Consider the following 16,907-nt stretch of genomic DNA (forward strand, 5'->3'; position numbering starts at 1 on the left):
AATACAGATTGCCCACTTGAAATTACTAACTTAATCTTGGATTGCAGGGCCATTGAGAATGTTTGGATAGGTTGGCAAAAAGAGGAGGATCTCAGAACGAGAGAGAGAGAGAGAGAGAGATTCTATATGACACATGCCCCACCTTTTTTGTTACAATGTCTTTACTGGGATTCCATGGGTTGTCTCATCCCGTGTAGTGTCTGCAACTGTTTAGTTCATGTTTCTGTTACTGTTTGTACTGTGTAGTTGGAGTTGTAGTTTACTTTCTGTTTATTCAGTCCTGTGTGGCTGTTCTGTTTGTGTTGTAAAACTCTGTTAATGTGTTCCTGTGTTTATTTTCAATAAATCTCCCAGTTTATGCAAAAAAATATTTATAATAAATCTCACAACAAAATTTTTTCACAACTTTTTTCACCAATTGTAATTTCTTTTTTTCACCGTTCACATCAAAAAGGGGTTATAACCTGCTCTTTGTGACTGCAATTCTTATACCATTTGTTTCACCACTTCTTTTATACACCCCGCCCCCCCCAACACACACACACACACACAAAAAAAAAAAAGGAGAGAGAGAGAGGAAAACATCTATGTAATGTTTGTCCATGATGGTATTTTATGGAAAAAGATAGCAAAGGCTTTTTCTTTTTTTTGGGCAACTCGAAGTCTCAATCAATGCTAGGGAAACAAAAGCTCCTTCATGGAAGCATCCTCTGTCACCATCGCTGCCCAAACAACAATCAAGTCGCACTTCATGATTTTTCAGAACTTGGTCCAAAGAGGCAAAAACACTGAATTTCTTTTTACCTCAGCCCATCATTTTCCCTGCATCGCTAATCAAAGTCAATCATAAACAATCGATGAAGCTTTCTTATATCTAATTTGGAATTTTACATTTTTATTTGCGTGAAATTAGTTGGTTTGATATGTCCCTTGGAAAATTTTGAATGTTTTACTTCAAAGTATTAAGTGGTTTGGTACTTAGATTCTTGCAATCAACTAAAATTCCAAATTAGATATAAGAAAGCTTCATCGATTGTTTATGATTGACTTTGGTTAGCGATGCAGGGAAAATGATGGGCTGTGATATGAATTAGAACTAAATGGGATGTGAGTTGCTTAGAAGTTAGAACTAATTGAGAGATGACTAGCCACCTCTGCAAATAATACAAAATTCTCAAGAAAAGCTTTCAAAGACTTATTTTCACTCACATACAAAATTAAACTACAAAGTGCTTACATTCTAGTACTTATACTAGTTATTTGGCATTGATAGCCGTCTAGATGATTGACAAGTGTCTAAATCCTATTGGATGCTTAATCAATTATCTAACTAAATAACTAGTTAGTTAGAAGAGGAGTAGGGTGGTTGTTGACTTAGCTACTGTTGCTACTGGTTTTGAGTCAAGGCTGCACATGTAAATAGCCTCTTGAAATGCCCTGCATCAAGACTCTCCCTCTTAAGAAGCACTTGACTTCAAGTGCTCTTGGCTGCCACAAAAATTGTGCTCTTGGCTGCAACAAGATTCGTATGATGTTATAGACTAATACAGTTGCCTTGTATCATTAATCTAATTCTGTTGCAGCACACCAAATGCTGTTGCTACACCAATGTAGATGCATCTGCATCAGGATTCCCTTTCTTTGAAAGCAAACTTGTCCTCAAGTTTGTTTGACCCTGCAATTTTAAAGCTTTCTGGTTTAGAAACAATGAAAGAGCTGAATTGCTTAGAACAATCAATAAGTGGTCAGGCACCTTTGCGAAGAACACAAAGTTCTCAAGAAAAGCTCTCAAAGGATTATTTCATTCACATAGAAAAACTACTCTACAATGCGCTTACATTTTAGTACTTATACTAGTTGTTTGACACTAGTAGCCTTCTAGATGATTGACAAGTGTCTACATCCTATTAGCCAATACTTAATCAATCATGTAACTAGTTAGTTACAAGAGTGCTAGGGTGGCGGCTAACTTAGCTACTGTTGCTACTTGTTTTGTGTCTAGGCTGCACATGTAAACAACCTCTTGAAATTCCCTGCATCAATTAGATAGTTGGAACATTCATAAACTCAAGGAAATACCGAAAAAGTGCAAGGCTTGCGGTTAAGGCCCGTTTGGTAGAAGAATCGTCACTCTTGCTCAGGCATTTTTGTATATTCCACAAGTTGTTTGGCCTTAAAAGGTTGAAATACTCATGAACATGAATTAAGTAGGTAACTAATAATTCTATGATTGCTCTTCAGTTAGGACATTTCACCGCATGGATAGATTAGAAAGCAAGAAGAAAAAGGAAAATTAGCAAATAACCACGTCTTTATTAAAAAGAAAACAAACGATTGTGCCATTCTGTTTACTCAGATCCCATATGATTGATAACAATACATGGGAGGATTACACTACTAAATTTCACTCCTCTTTTAACATCTATGAACAAAGGAAACAAAGTGAACAGCCTCATTTGTTGCCAAATAAGGATGCTTCAATCCTGTATTTACAATAAGCGAGCCATTAAATTAATTGAGTAGATGGATCTACAAACCCCGGGAACCAGGAATGTCAATCCACTGTAACTGGAGTTCCACCTCGCCGCTCTCCACATTTCGCAGTCTAAGAACTATATTTTGAACAGCTTTGCCATCAGTCCAGATAATGCAGCTCTCTTCAGCTAGACAGTTTTGCCTGTTTGGTTGTACTCTCGAAATTATTGTTCCATTAGGAAGGCCTTCCAAGCGCATCTTTAAGGCTTCAAGAAATGAACCAATCTCAAACTCAGCATCCCCCATTTTATCATCCAGAGAAAATGTGTCTTTGTCGAATACAAACTGCAATCATAAGGAATTCAGAAGATTGAATATCAATTGAATGTTTGCATTTCCCTCATTGAAGTAACAAAGTACATAGGACTATGACTTAATATCCCACTTGTACCGTATCCATAACATTATTAGTGAAATCTCTTATACATATTTATTCATGATTTAAACACAAATAGGTGATTTTCTGGTTGAGTCTTAAAAATTAACAAGTACCAAATTTCCATTCGGTAATTCAAATATTTAGTGAAGTTCCAGTATAGAATATCTATGTAGAGAATTAATAAATAAATAAATAATAAAACAAAATTCGTTTAGGGTATCATGCTCTAGAGACAGTATCTCATTCCTGAGTAAAATTAACCTCATTTGTACTGCATTTTTTTTTTCTGGTGCTTATTTAACAGTATGATTTAAATATCATTACATGCTGATATTGAACATGTTGTAGATTTCTTCTGTTGTATCATGGAATGAACAATGCAACTACAGTTCCTTTAACATAACATGTATATCATGATAATAGCAGGTTTACTATTTAATTAAGCTCAATGTCACAAGAACTATAACACTTACAATCTTTATTGGTAGACTGGGATCAGCTACAGAAAGAGTCAAATCTTCATTCCACTCTGGATTGATATTCTTCTTCACTACACGAGTCTTCAGCTTCTGCATCAGATATTACCATTTACAACAAATCAGTTTAAAAAACTAGCATCAAAAGCCTAAACAGTTGCTCCTTTTTTCACACATGAGGGCACTAGCACCAAATGTGCTAAATGCTAAATTTTTAGAAGTGCACTGTAGCATGTGCTATTTCAAATCTGTGAGAGTGATAAAAAAATTTAAAATACAATGTATGTTTTCTAATGTTTGCTTATTAATAAAACATAGGGAAAGAAATTAAAATTTAATTTTAACAAAAAAAAAGAAAAAAGAAAAAAAAAAAAAGAGATTCAAAAGATTGGGTATGTTTCTCAGTATTCAACTATAAAAAAGGTATTTAGCTCAGCTGAACTTTTTTTTTTTCCTTTGGATGTGGGGAAGTAACTAGCAGTGGTGTCGACTAGCAGTAACTAGGAGAGCGAGAGACACAAACATACAAAGCCTAATTTCAGATGCAAATACTTCAACGAGAAAAAGAAAAAGAAAAAAAAAATATATATATATATATATATATAAAAATAGGATTTGATTCTCTTATTCTGCCTACTTACCATTATATATAAAAATAGGATTTGATTCTCTTATTCTGCCTACTTGCAATGGTAATTGCTTTTTATCATAGGACCAATACACAAATTTGTTGGTTTTCTATTATTTCTCAGTTTTTTTTTTAATAATTTTTTGGCTTTTAGAAAAAGAAAATAAATACTACATATTTATCAGTTGAGCAAAATGGTAGCACAATTTAAAAAAAAAAAATTGAGAAACTATTTGAGAAAATTTTTAATCCAAATAGTAGAGAAAATCACCCGTCATTATAGGCGCGAATTCCGATAGGGGTACTATACTAATTTGAAGACAGTTTTAACCGTGTTTGCTAACCCTTCGTCAGATTAAAATATTTTTAATTTCGACAGAAATTGAGCTCCAAATTTTTTATTGATTTTACTTATTGAGAACCTATCTAGAACCACGTTAACCAAGGACATACTCAGACAAGTCTTGCAAGCTTTACATTAAATTTTCTATGATCTAAAATGCTTTGAAGTTCAACACCAAAAACCATACTACTAAAATACAAAAATTAGATCAAGCCCTTTGCAATCAATCATAAAAGATTGCGGTTTTCACACAAAACAAGCATGGAGCAAAACCTATAATAAGTCCCAAGAGAAGACCATCAAAAACCAAAAACCCAGAAACAAAGAAATGCATACAGAGAAGCAAGAAAACGCCAAAATAGCTTAAATCTTTTTTTACCTGCTTGCCCATTTTGATAACAACATAAGGATCACTGCTTCTGACATCCCTGACTGCAAGGTTCACCCCTCTATGGACATGAATCCTAAGCAGACCCAAAAGGCTCTCCATCTCAGGGGAAAAAAATACAAATTTTTGACAAAATAAACCAGTAGAACACAAAGGAAATGAAAGGACTTGTTGCCTTATGTAATGGCTTTGAATATTGAATACCCTTTTACTTAGGCAGAGTGGAGAACTAGTTGAAAAAATAGTTAGACACTATCAAAGCCTAACCCAATTGTCCTAATATAACCAAAGGAAGAAGACCAAAGAACCACGACCTATTCAATCATAAAAAGAAAAACCAAGTCCTAGGTTTGGCAAGTTGCAATATTTTATACAGTTCATAAATAGTGTAACAAACCTATGGGATCCGGATGTAATTTTGATTTGATGGGTAAAAACCAGAAATACGCGCATAAAGGACTCTGTCACTGTTCAGTGGGGATGAGTTGTTTTTTTCAAACTTATTAACGGCAGTGAGGTAATGTGTTTAAGTACATATATTTAGTTTTTAAATAATATTATACAATTTTTTTTTACATTTTTTTACTTATATATATTTTTAAAAAATTTTAAAATTATTATTTAAATACACATATATATATATTGTTAAAAAATTTTAAAATTATTATTTAAATACACATATCAAACCGACCCTAATTATTTGTCCAAGCTTGATTTGAATATATTGAGAAGACTATGGGGTTGTGATAATATTTCATATATCACCCCCAAAGAAAATTTCATATTTGTCAAAGTTTATAAATTATAATTATGGCTTTGGGCCAGACCTGTCCAGAGGTCCAAGGCGGCTGACACGCCTCGTTGCATTCTATTATTATTATTATTATATTTTTACCTCACACTTCTTTGACTTTGTCTTCTAGAGTTTATACTTTGGAGGCTTCTTACACTCCTCTCTCTCCCCCCTCTTTATTTCGTTTTCTGTTTTGTTTTTTCATTTAAATTTAGGTGAAATACTTTTGTTACCCTTGATTACACAGTGATTAAAAACAACGAAAATTTTATTGGATATTGGTGAATTGTAAGGTTTTTATTTATTTATTTTAATATATCAATAACTGAGATCAGGGAGTTCAATTTTTTTTTCCTAATATATCAATAATTGAAATTAGGGAGTTTTGATACTTTTCAACTTTAAATATCTTCCTTATAAATACCAAAAGGTTTCAGCCAATTGAGTTAAAATATTTTACATTAACAAACCATAATTCATTATCCAATTCACATTTTATGTATTTAATAATTATTAAATTATAGAAAAGTCATAGCTTGAATCAATGTTGTCAAAATCGCGATCCGGATCGTAAAATCGCACTTACCAAAAAGATTAAAATCGTAGCAGGATCGCAAAAATGTTAGGATCGTTTGTAGGATCGTATAGGATCGTAGGATCGTATGGGATCCTACCAATCCTACCATTAGGCTTTTTTGGCTTTTTTGGCTTTTTTTTTTTTTTTTTTTTTTAAGTGGGATTCATTTGGGTCATTAGGTAAGTCCAGTAAAATAATGCCCGGTCCACCTAAAGGTCCAATACCCACAAGCCCAATGAATAAAAGTCCCAAATTTACCCCTCTCTCAAAATAAAATCTCCAAAAAACCTATACTACTTAAGTTAAGTTTTCAAAAACAAAACCTAATATTTTAGAAACACTTAAAGCTTCAGCAGTCAGCATGCACCAGCTCTGTCCTGCGCGCCTCCACAGTCCCCTGTCAAAAACTCAGCACTCAGCCCTCTCAATGGTGAGCTATTGCTGCTTTCAAGCTTTCTTAAGTATTTAGAAACATTTAGAAACATTAAAAAACCAGCACCTCAGTCCCGCACCTCCTCAATCCTCTGTCAAAAGCTCTAGCACGCAGCAGCTCTGTCCCGCGCCTCCACAGTCCCCTGTCAAAAACCCAGCACCTCTCAGCCCTCTCAATGGTGAGCCATCGCTGATTCAAGCTTTCTTAAGTATTTAGAAATATTTAGAAACATTCAGCACCAGCACCTCAGTCCCGTGCCTCCTCAATCCCCCGTCAAAAACCCAGCACCTCTCAGCCCTCTCAATGATGTTGCCGTGAGCCATTGCTGCCTTTAAGCTTTCTGGTAATCTTTTTTGGTAGTTAGTACTTATTAAGTTAGTAGTTTATCATTTATTTGTACTTTGATAGCTTGATTCCAGATTGTTGTGTTGTGTTGTATTTATGTTTTTATTTTTCTATTTTGTTAACTAAATTAAGAAAAATTTGAAAAATTATGAAACAGGATCTTTAGTATTTGATTCTTTAAGAAATATTAGTAAACACAATTAGTAGTTTAGAATTGCACATAACCTGTTTGATGAATTTTCTGTGTGATTTTTTTGAGCATGCTCTGTATCTTGGTGTCTTTTTTTGCAGCTCTAGTACAAATATACAATGTCTAATTTGGCTAGAAAGAAAATTAAGCGAAAAAATGCACCAGGAAATAGGTCTGACCTGGGATGGGAACATGGTGTTGAAGTAGGTTCAAGGCAAGTTCAATGTAATTATTGCAAAGAAATTCATAGTGGGGGTATATATAGGCTGAAGCATCATTTAGCTGGGACTAGGAAAAATGTTTCAGCTTGTCCTAGTGTGCCAGAAAATGTGAGGGAAAAATTTGCGACTCTTTTGTATGCCCAATCTGAAGCATCTATAAAAAAGAAAAGGTGGTATACTATAGAAGAAGAGGATGATGGCAGTGATGATGAATCAGTTGAAGTACAACAACTACATTCATCAAAAGGGAGGGGCAAACACATAGGCTCCATGGATAAGTTTGTTACAAAAAAAAAAAGCAAGTAACAATGAATTGTGTATTTAAAAAAGGAGAACGTGATCTAGTGATCCAACAAATTGCTAGATTCTTCTACACTAGTGCCATCCCTTTTAATTGTGTCAAAAATCCGGAGTTTCTGCAAATGATTGATATGATTTCAAGATTTGGGATTGGCCTCAAGCCTTCTTCCTATCATGAGATTAGGGAGACATGCTTGAAGAAAGAGGTAGATTTTACACAACAAATGCTTGAAGAATATAAGGTTGAATGGAAAAAAACAAGTTGTTCAATTCTGTCTGATGGCTGGTCTGATAAGAAAAGGAGATTCATTTGTAATTTTTTGGTGAATAGTCCCAAGGAACCATTTTCCTATACTCTATAGACACATCTAACATATTTAAAACAGCTGAAAAAGTTTGTCAAATGTTAGATGAAGTTGTCGATAGGATTGGAGAGGAGAATGTTGTGCAATTGGTGACTGACAATGCTGCTAACTACAAACTAGCTGGAGAGATGTTGATGCAGAAGAGAAAGTGCTTGTTTTGGACTCCATGTGCTACCCATTGCTTGGATTTGATGCTTGAGGATTTTGAAAAAAAGATTAAGGACCATTAGTACAAAATTGCAAAGGGGAAGAAGATTACAACGTTCATATATTCTAGAGCTATGCTTTTAAATTGGTTGAGGGATTTCACTAAAGAGAGGGAATTAATTAGACCTGCTGCCACTAGATTTGCAATATCATATTTGACATTGTCATGCCTTAATGAGTTCAAAGGAGAATTGATGGCAATGTTTTCTTCTGAACAATGGAGGTGTAGTAAATTTGCAAAAACAAAAGAAGGGAAAAGAATTCATGCCATAGTTATCGATAACAATGGCTTTTGGCGACTTTTTGTCAAATGCTTGAAGGCCGCAATACCCCTTTTAAAGGTACTTCGCATGGTTGATTCTGATACACCTCCAATGAGATTCATTTATTAAGAAATGGAAAAGGCAAAAGAAGAAATATAGAAAAATTTCAATAATGTTCAAAAGAGGTAACCATTTTATTTGTATCTTCCTTAAATTTACATTTGTTTTTAGTTCATTAGCTTATTAAATATATAGTCTTTTTTTAAAATATAATATCCACTGTTTTAAATTGTAGTTACAAAGAGATATGGGATATAATTGATGATCGATGGGAAATGCTGCGGGATACTATTTGAACCCTTCTATTCATTATGATCCTTCTTTTGATCCGGGTTCAGATATTAAATTAGGACTATATACGTGTCTTCAACAAATGGTTCCAGAAGTTAGTGATAGGAAAAAGATAGATATGCAACTTGAAAAAATCAAACAAGCAAAGGGACTCTTTGGTATTGAAGCTGCCATACTAGCCAGAGATACTAAACAGCCAGGTAACAATTTTGTTTTTTGTTTTTTGTTTTACATTCAAATTTATCTTTATTAGTTGTAAATTTTATTCTTAAGATTAAGATATTATAATTCATATATGTATCAGCGGAGTGGTAGGACTTATATGGAGATGACTGTCCTGAATTGAAAAAATTTGCTATAAGAATATTGAGCTTAACATGTAGCTCATCTGGTTGTGAAAGAAATTGGAGTGCGTTTGAAATGGTAAGACCAAATGACTTTGGTATATTATGACAAGATGGTTTTCCATTTTCTTTCTTAGTAAAAGTTTGTTTCTTCCCCCCTCCCCTATGTTTGAGAATTCTCAATTAAAATTATTACAACAATAGGTACATTCAAAAAGGAGAAATCGCTTACACCAGAAAAAAATGAATGACTTGGTCTTCGTTATGTACAACTTGAAGATAAAACAGAAAAGAGCTAAACCATTGAGTACAAAAGAAGAAATTGGTTTGGAGAATTTGTCTTCTGATGATGAGTGGTTAGCAGCAGATTCTGTAGATTCAGAAGGTGATAATGCAAATTTTGATGAAGACAATGAAGGTATTAATTTATAACTTTAAAGCCTTCCTTTATAGCTAATATTTATACAAGTTATCAATGTATAGTTTGAATGTGTGACCACTAATCACTAATTTATATTTGTATACTTTACTTATCAAAAAAATTTGTATATTTTGGTTATCAATGTTAGGTGATGATGAGGTTTCAAGAGTTGCTACCAAAGGAAAAAGTGTGCTAGTTCATGATGTTAGTGATGAATTTCATGAGAATGATGATGGTTCTAATGATGATGATAGTGATCGGCCCCCATCTGGATTTGAGAGAGTTAGGGATTTCGATGATTACGCCATGGATGTTGATACTAGGAAGGATATAGATGATGAAATGAGATATGACAATAATAGTGACTAGATTAGAAGAACTTTAGAATTTGAATTCTCTTTTGGATTTTATATTTGTAATTAGCTAGTTTACCTTAGATTGAGAATTCTCTTTTTGAATTACATATTGTAAATTTGTAATTAGCTAGTTTTTATATGCTAACTAGCTTAACTTATTTTGGATTTGGAACTTAGAATTTGGAAAACATTTTCCATATGTGTAGATAATATTTTGGTACTTAGTTGCTAACTAAACATGTATTGAACTTTTTAGATATATTATGTCAAAAGTTAAATATATTTTGTTTCGTTAGAATAACATAAGAACAATGTAGTGCATGTAAATTACATTTTATGATGCAATTTTTGTTTTTTAATGGATGGATTCATATTTTAAGTGATTATATAACATACAAAGTCATTATCAATAGGATTTTTGCTTAAAATCTGAAAATAGGTAGGATCTTACGATCCACGATTCGATCCTACGATCCACAATCTTACCTACCTCCCACGATCCTACGTAGGATCCCGATTTTGACAACCTTGACTTGAACTATTTTAACTCTTATAGTTCTTATCTCCAATCAGCTTAATATAGAGTCTGTTATTAATCTTTTTAAACAAAATGTACTTTTAATCTTTTTAAAGTTAAATGCTTCAATAACTTTAAACTATTTCAGTGTACAGTCAATGTTTTTTTAGTTTTATTTATGAATCAATGTACAGTAAGCTAAAAACGGTTAAATTAAAACATCCCAATTCCCAAGGCATGACTTATAGGTCAAAGGCCAAACATGGAGAAAAGTCAGTTGCTTTATGTGCAAGCATTTGTAGAAACCGTGTAAAATTGCGGCATCTAGATTTACGTTTATAGTTCTCAAAGTCTCAAGACTCTAGAGTCAACGGAGCAAGACCCAATAATCATGGTTTTAAATTTTTAATGTAATTTTTTTTTTCTTCGATAATCAGTTTACAGCGTGGTTCTTCTCAAATAATAATAATAAAAGTTTAGAACGTGGTTAGACACATTGTGTTTGTATAACTAACCTAAAGCACGATTCTTAAAATAAATAAACTAAAGCATACTTCTTTCTTTTTTAATTATTTTTCCCCACTTAGGTAAAAGCATGGTCGATTGAAATTCATAAAATAAGCAGTTAGTGAAAAGATCATGAACTCAACAAGGCTCTTCTCAAAAAAAAAAAAAAAAAAAAATAATAATAGGTTCCAGTTAGATTAATTGACAATGATAGAGTCAGAACTTGGAGTTAAGGGGGCGGTTTTATTGTTAGCAACGTGCGGTGACTTTGGTTTTTGGTTCTACTACTTACTGCTTAGCCGACAAAGGTTTTCTTTTATTATTATTTTTTTTTAATTTTATGTGTGTGTAGAGCGTGTCTTTTGTTGGTAAAGACAAAATTATTTTGTTTAAGTTTTTTAAACGACTAAGTTGTTTGTTTTTGGTAAAATTAGTTGATTAGTCTCAAAAAAATAATTAGCTTTACGATCGCCTATTAGTTATTTTTGTTGTTGGGCTAATATTTTGGGCTTGTATATATATACATATATATATATATATATATATATATTTTAGATTTTAGATCGATAAATTTTATTATGGACTTTAAAAGGAAGAAAATATTAGATCTACAAAATTTTTTACAAATTGTTGTTGTGATTAGTGGTTATTAGTAAGTTAAAAAATGATGAACTTAAATGCAAACTAGTAAGAATTTGTTACCTTAATAATTTGTAAAAATATTGTAAAAAAGTTTATAACTCTAGCTTTTTTCTTATAATGATCATTAAGGGGGACAAAATATAATTTTATTAAATAAAATTACTAAAATTAGCACCTAAATATATAATTATATAATTATATTATTTTAAAAAAAATTAGGGGGGCCATCGCCCCCCAGTCCATAAATGGCTCTATCCATGTTAATTGATAAAGTCTTTAAAAATTAAATAAGATATCAAGAAAAAAAAAAAAATCAACGAGGCAACAACTGAATTACTGATTGATTGACAAAATAATAATAATTACTGATTAAGGGTGCTACGTACTGAATGCTTATTCATTTGCCAACCCCATGTGGACCTTCCTTGGTTACTCCTTTCATATATAAATATATATTCGATATTTTTAATAATGAGAATGACTAGTTGACTACTCCCTTTTTAATTTTTAATTTTCCAGTAAGTAATGAAAACGACTAATCGGTTGCACTTATCTCTAAAACTCTCTCACATGCTAATCAGTCAATTAACATGTGGAGACATCGCTTAGTCCAATTAGTGATGTTTTTTTTAAGATCCTAACTTACTCTAACCTTTATTCCAAATTGAGAGCTCTAAATGATGAGAGGATTAGCTTGTTTTGTAATCCTACTTCAGACAAAAACATAATAAGTAACATAATTTGCTTAGTTGTGTGATTCTTTCATTACAGTGCCCGCAATTAACGGTTGGTCTTTCTTTTTCTTTTTCTTTCATAAAGTCTTTCAATTCTACTGTAATCATAACTCATAATAAGGTATAATAGTGCTCTAGACTCTAGAGACAGCAATCAAAAGGGTGCACAACCACAAATTCTAGCTAATTTAAGGGTTGTTGCTTTTATATTTTTGGCAAAAATTGAAATTACACCGTTTAAATCTAGTCAATTGTCATTTTAGTACTTTAAATTTGATTTTTGTCATTTTAATTCATTAAGTTCTTGTATGTTATTACCGTTAGTCCAAGTCCAACCATTCGATCTTTCATTAAACCAGGCCTCTAAAAAAATTCATTTTTAATATTGAAATCTATTATATTTTCTTTTAGATAAATAAATTTGAAAATCGAAAATAAAATTACCGAACGGTAAAAAGATTTTGTACAAGACAATTGCAATAATCCCAAACCCAAATCTTACAAAGTATTGTCCAATTCCGCAAAAAATTCCAATAATCCAATCCCAAATTATCCCAGAAAATCTTCTAAAAAAAAAAAAAAAAGATCCCAAAACTTTTCAAATTCTTAACTCACCAAAATGCAATTGGTGCCCATATCCCCATTATCATACTCAACCTCAAGGTGGATTAAGCCAACAATTTGGAAAATGCTATTTTCATGGGAAACAAATAGACTCACAAGAGGAAAAAAAAAAAAAAAAAAAGTGAACATGCAAACCAAACATATCCCAAACTCTACACAAAACAAATCACTTCTAAACCTCCATTTCAAAATTCAAATTACAACCAAAAGCTTGCCAGATTTTGCTTACTTTCCTCCTCTGTCACCACCCAAAACGGATGTGTCTAGTTTTTAAAATCAATTTCAGCTCATTTTTTAGTTTAAAATCAAATTCCAAATTGTCTAATACCTCTTCAAAGCTCCATCCAGCCTTTTGAAGCGAGTTCGAAAACTAATTTACTTTCAAAGTAAAGCATTGAGAACCTTCAAAGAACCCTTAGGTTGAGATATGGATAATTTCGGATATATTTAACTCACTTTACCTACTTGATCTCAAAGTAGATCCTCTCTTCATCCCCCTCTACATTGACAAGCCACTCATGGTGGTGGGTGATGGTCTTACTAAAAATTACTCTCTCTCTCACACATGCGCACAAGGCTCATGAGGGCTATATTTTTTATTTTTTAATATAACTAAATTTTTACTATAAAAAATTGGGAAAAAAGAAAAACCCAAAATTATGTCATTTTAGAGGGGGTTTAACTGCAAATTTTATGGATGGATAAGCGATAATAATATATGAGAATTTAATGGAGTAAAATACAAAAAACAAAACAAACAAACTTAAAAGACTAAAAATAATAATTGACCAAATTTGAAGAGTATAATTAGAATTTTGCCTACTTCTTTTTTTATTATTTACAACTAGACATAATATAGTAGGCTAAGTAATCCAAGGTAGCTATCTACCTAGCAAATTCCTATCTACTCCCATAGGTTAGCGAATATTCTTCTTACCTAATACCCGTGCACCTCTAGGTTGGGACTCCTACCATTAATTTGCATGAAATTGGGAGACATTTAAGGTTGTAGAAGAATTGGAGACCTTTATAAAATAGAATATTTTTTAAAAATATTTAAAAAGCTCAATTTTATCTTGCAATTATGTTTTATTTTTTATTTATTTATTTTTTTTTACACATAAGCGTAAAAGAAACCTAGGACAATTTTTTCACTAAATAATAAATCCAGTGAGCACCAATAACTAGCAATGGAGATGTAAAAAAATATTTATTTTATATCCTTAAACACTACTTTATCTACTTTACCAACCCATCTAACAATATACTCAATATCTCAGATTTTATTTTTACATACAACCTAATAAAATAATATAAATTATCCTATCAATTCATTCTCTCTCTTCTCTCCCACCTCTCTCTTTCACCTTTTTTGTACTTTCATGTACTTTTATATTTACTTTCATGTTTATCAACCATACTATTCGTGATTGCTAAAAAATTTTAACAACCCACCCCTGGATGATGCTCAGTCAGCCCCCAATGCTAATGCTTAGCCATACTATCTCTCTTTACCTGAAAAAGAAATGAAAGAAAGTAGATAAAGCTAAACTAGAGTATAAGCAACGAGCATTTTAAAAAGAATATAACTCTTAAAGCATTTACATTAAAGCTCTCAAAAGCTAAAAATACTATTTTTAGCATCTCATTTCAAAAAAGCACACTACAACAAAGGTGTTAGTGTTAAAATTTTTAGCATCTGAGCTATAGTGGAATGCTATGTATGACAATCCACCGTAGCTTAAATCTTATAAATATAATAATATTTTAATACTACTTTAATTAAAATATCTTCTTTGTCACTATTCATCTTTTCTTCTCACCATACTCTCTCTCACATTATCTTTAATTAATGAAGTGATAAAAAATATAAAATCTTTGATATTAGGTGTATTGTAAAATGAGTTGTTAAGATAAATAAAGTAGGTTTTTGAATTGTTAAATGCTAAATTTTTTATTCTTAATGAGAATGCTCTAAGATGGTAGTAATTATTAAAGTCACTTTTTTTGTAAGTAATTATTACTAGTGGCAGAGTCTCACTGCAATTTTTTCATGTCACACTATTCTATAATCTATATCAGGCTATGGTAATAATATGTGAGTTTATTTTCCAATTACTCTTTATATTTTTCCGAAACTTTTTTAATCTCCTGCTCACTAAATTTTTTAAGTGACTTTCTTTTGTTTTAGAAAAAAATACATATGATTTTTAATTTTAATTCACATTCAAAATAATGTTTTTCTTCCTATCAAAATAATAATAATAATAATAATGTTTTTCTTTTTTGTTCTTGTTCTTGTTTTCTGTGTATGTGTATGGAGACATAAGGAGGTACTGATTGAATTACAATACTCTTGACAAAATAATGTTAAACTAAATTCATGATTTGTTAAATCTAACCTTGTTAAATCTAACTAATATTACCAAGAATTATTATGGTTTATTATTAATTATTTTTGTAATTTAACTTTTAGAAATTAGATATTCCCCTCTGTTGATCTTGGCTAGCTTCATTGTGTTCATGAATTCTTTGTTTGTCTAAGCTAAGAACTATACTATCGTGTACTCTTGACATAATGGTTACTTCACAAAGACAAGTTCTTATAGGATAAGAGGCAAATGCTGGGGTTCAAGTCTCCAGACGAGAGTTTCACACATACAGTTAGATTAGACTAGAGTATGTTTTCTATCTCTAATAAAAAATAATAATAATAAAAAGCTAAGATCTATTTATACATTAATTTACACAAAATATGTTGAAAATATAGAAAATAATACAACTTTGAATTTTATAGCTAAAACTTTGATTTTCAAAGAGCATCCTAAGAATCTCTAGGGAAGAGTTCTTTTTTCTTTTCTTTTTTTTCCATATAATTTATTAGTCTATTTTAAAAGAAAAATTGTTGAGAACTTAGTTCATATTTAATACTTGATTATTTAAGTTTTCTAAAATAGTATAAGCTAAGGTTTTAATTTCTGATTTATAGATGTGTGTGTGAGACTACCATTGTTGATGTGGACATTAGGGCTCTTGAGGGATGGTCTATCAATGTGTATAAATCTGAATTTATTAACATAACATATAGGGATAGGATACCACTTCATCCAAAAGCTTAAATTTATGATTTTGAACTCAATTATGTTAATCACTTACTCTTTTTATTATTATGCAATATGGGATTTTACTCACATGTAAGTTTACTCAACAATAGTCCTTCCTTCTCAAAAAAAGAAAAAAAAACAATAGTCCTTCTATGAATATCTTTATTTTGTTTTATTATTACAATTTGGGTATGTATCATGCGTCCTCCTAATTTTGTTTTAACTATTTAATTTATAAATATCCTTTATTTGATTATAAAAGAAAAAATATATAAATATTTCTAGATTTTTTTTCCATTAATAATTTAGGATGAAAAGATCATTTAAATCTTAAATGTGTTTATTAAAAATAACAAAAATATCTAGTTAAACCACAAAATTCTTGACAAAAGACGTTCAACACATCCCATCAACAAGATGCTGGAGTTTGGGTTCATTCTTCATGGCTTTATCTGTCTAGTCCATCTTGGTTGGCAATGGGCCCAATGGCACATCAAATTCTAACGACCTTCAGCAAAGGTCACGGATACAAAGAATGAACAATAAGGTTGGTATTTTTCTTTTCAATTTTTATGGAATTGCTAGGTTGGTATTTATTGACCCAGCTGTTCATGAATGACAATTCAATGCACTCATGGTACTTTTCACATTTAAAAATTGTCTTACTATAATATTTTCAGTTTTCAACAATAAACAGTATCCAAATAAATTTAGGATTCATAATTTTGACTCTGTATTTAAAGTCATGAATGATGTTTCCTATCTATTTCTCTCTTGATTCTAGTTTGTAAGTATCTAATATTTTTATTAAGACGAGGTTATTCTCCTTTCTTATAAAAAAAAAAAAATTCAATGCACTGCATT

General features: G+C 31.3%; 1 protein-coding gene across 1 annotated transcript; it reads right to left on the reverse strand.

The window, feature by feature from the left end:
• Positions 1-1,610: 1,610 nt before the first annotated feature.
• LOC115978093 (protein C2-DOMAIN ABA-RELATED 4-like) lies at positions 1,611-5,034 on the reverse strand. Its single transcript, XM_031100117.1, has 4 exons — positions 4,741-5,034; positions 3,388-3,483; positions 2,538-2,820; positions 1,611-1,675 (listed from the first exon to the last, which is right to left on the reverse strand). The coding sequence occupies exons 1-4, from the start codon at positions 4,849-4,851 to the stop codon at positions 1,626-1,628; spliced, it is 540 nt and encodes a 179-aa protein (XP_030955977.1). The 5' UTR covers positions 4,852-5,034; the 3' UTR covers positions 1,611-1,625.
• Between the last annotated feature and the right edge of the window lie 11,873 nt (positions 5,035-16,907).

The sequence above is a fragment of the Quercus lobata genome, chromosome 2 (genome assembly GCF_001633185.2).
Source record: "Quercus lobata isolate SW786 chromosome 2, ValleyOak3.0 Primary Assembly, whole genome shotgun sequence".
NCBI lineage: Eukaryota > Viridiplantae > Streptophyta > Magnoliopsida > Fagales > Fagaceae > Quercus > Quercus lobata.

Bases quoted from the DNA above. Each gene is read 5' to 3' on its own strand.
- LOC115978093 (XM_031100117.1), bottom strand. From the start codon at position 4,851: ATGGAGAGCCTTTTGGGTCTGCTTAGGATTCATGTCCATAGAGGGGTG. The intron at 3,484-4,740 runs GTAAAAAAAGAT...TATCTGATGCAG, and splicing joins TTATCAAAATGGGCAAGCAG to AAGCTGAAGACTCGTGTAGT. The intron at 1,676-2,537 runs GTTTGTAGATCC...TTAAAATTGCAG, and splicing joins TGACATTCCTGGTTCCCGGG to GGTCAAACAAACTTGAGGAC.